General features: G+C 48.6%; 1 protein-coding gene across 1 annotated transcript; it reads right to left on the minus strand.

Annotated features, from left to right (window-relative positions):
* Positions 1-291: 291 nt before the first annotated feature.
* On the minus strand, positions 292-638 carry LOC122191390 (microtubule-associated protein 4-like). Its single transcript, XM_042891649.1, has one exon. The coding sequence runs from the start codon at positions 621-623 to the stop codon at positions 294-296; it is 330 nt and encodes a 109-aa protein (XP_042747583.1). The 5' UTR covers positions 624-638; the 3' UTR covers positions 292-293.
* Positions 639-1,379: the final 741 nt, after the last annotated feature.

Consider the following 1,379-nt stretch of genomic DNA (forward strand, 5'->3'; position numbering starts at 1 on the left):
GTGAAGGCGCACACCTCATCAGCAGCAGGCTACGGACACTCCATATGGGGTTATCAAACCATGTGCTGTTCTGGGATGGGAAGCACTGAACGTGTGACAGCAGTGTGGCACTCACACCCCTCAGACCGTACTTCCTCTAAAAAGCTCCAGCCTGCAAGTCATTATTATAAGTAACAGCACCTTGTGTTGAGTAGGAACGACTCTACAGGCTGCAGAACAGAAGGCAGAGCAGAAGAATCCGAACTCCATCCTTAGCTCTTAAAATAACTGGCTCAGCCTAAAACCAGTAACATCTAAGGACATTTCGTAGCGGGCCCAGCAAAATCACAGCGAGAAGAAAGTCCTGCAACGCTGAGTACAGCAGGTTTGCTCTTGTACTTCAGACACTTACGTTCCGCCTGAATGCCGTCAGCGTGGGCTTTGCTTTTTGGTTCCTGGCTCCCTGCATCGTCGTCGTCCAGCAGAGGCACGTAATCTGTTTTGTCCACCGTCTCTCCAACCACGTCGTCAAACTTCTCCGCTTCCAGCGTGGCAATGAAGTCCCGTTTCACCTCCTCCTCAATCTCAGGAGGTGGCTCTGTCAGAGCATCCGCAAGGCTCAGGCTGTGATCCAAGTCAGCCATGGCTTAGCACCTGTGCAACCTGCATCATTTGGGGAAGAAGGAAAAGAAACAAGTGTGTTTTAGTAAGGGATGCTGTAAGCGCAGAGTTTGGCTGGCACAACAAGTAACATTTGTTTTAGTGCTCAATAATTCCCAGATGTTCACAGAACCCTCACTGCAGCACATGAACCAAAGCAAAAACCTTCACCATCCCAACCAGGTTGTACTGCATGAATACTGCTACGTACCACGGGATGTTGCATCACAACCCTGAACTCAATCACGACGCAGAAGGGCAATACCTGCCCTGCACAAGCAGCCCTACATCGATTTGTGCCCTGCCTCAGATCTGTGAGTTAATTACAGATCCTCAGAAGCAGACACACAAGTGTGACGCACACGAATTCAGTTCTTGGTCGGCCTCCACCCAGCCTCCCCTATGGAGATTAGGGTTTTACGTAACCTGATGGATACTCCAGCAATGCTTTTGATCCAGCAGAGTGTTTATGTCCTCAACGAACCTTGCTAATGCCAACAAACCCATCCTAACCCTGGGATTTGGACTGGAAGGTAAAACTTCTAATAATATTTACATGGAATAAAAAATAGAGTGGAGCACAGATACACAACACACACAAAGCTACAAACTGGGAACACGAGGCACAAAGAGCCACCATTCATCTTCTCCTCCCCAGTCTAAAGCTCAGTAGTGAATTTAAGTTCCTCACAACAGACAGACACCAAGAGCCACTGAGTTACACGAGGAGAAAGCAGTAC

The sequence above is a fragment of the Lagopus leucura genome, unplaced genomic scaffold (assembly GCF_019238085.1).
Source record: "Lagopus leucura isolate 7727_CA_CO unplaced genomic scaffold, USGS_WTPT01 227-9_obj-0_obj, whole genome shotgun sequence".
Taxonomy (NCBI): Eukaryota; Metazoa; Chordata; class Aves; order Galliformes; family Phasianidae; genus Lagopus; species Lagopus leucura.

Bases quoted from the DNA above. Each gene is read 5' to 3' on its own strand.
- LOC122191390 (XM_042891649.1), bottom strand. From the start codon at position 623: ATGGCTGACTTGGATCACAGCCTGAGCCTTGCGGATGCTCTGACAGAG.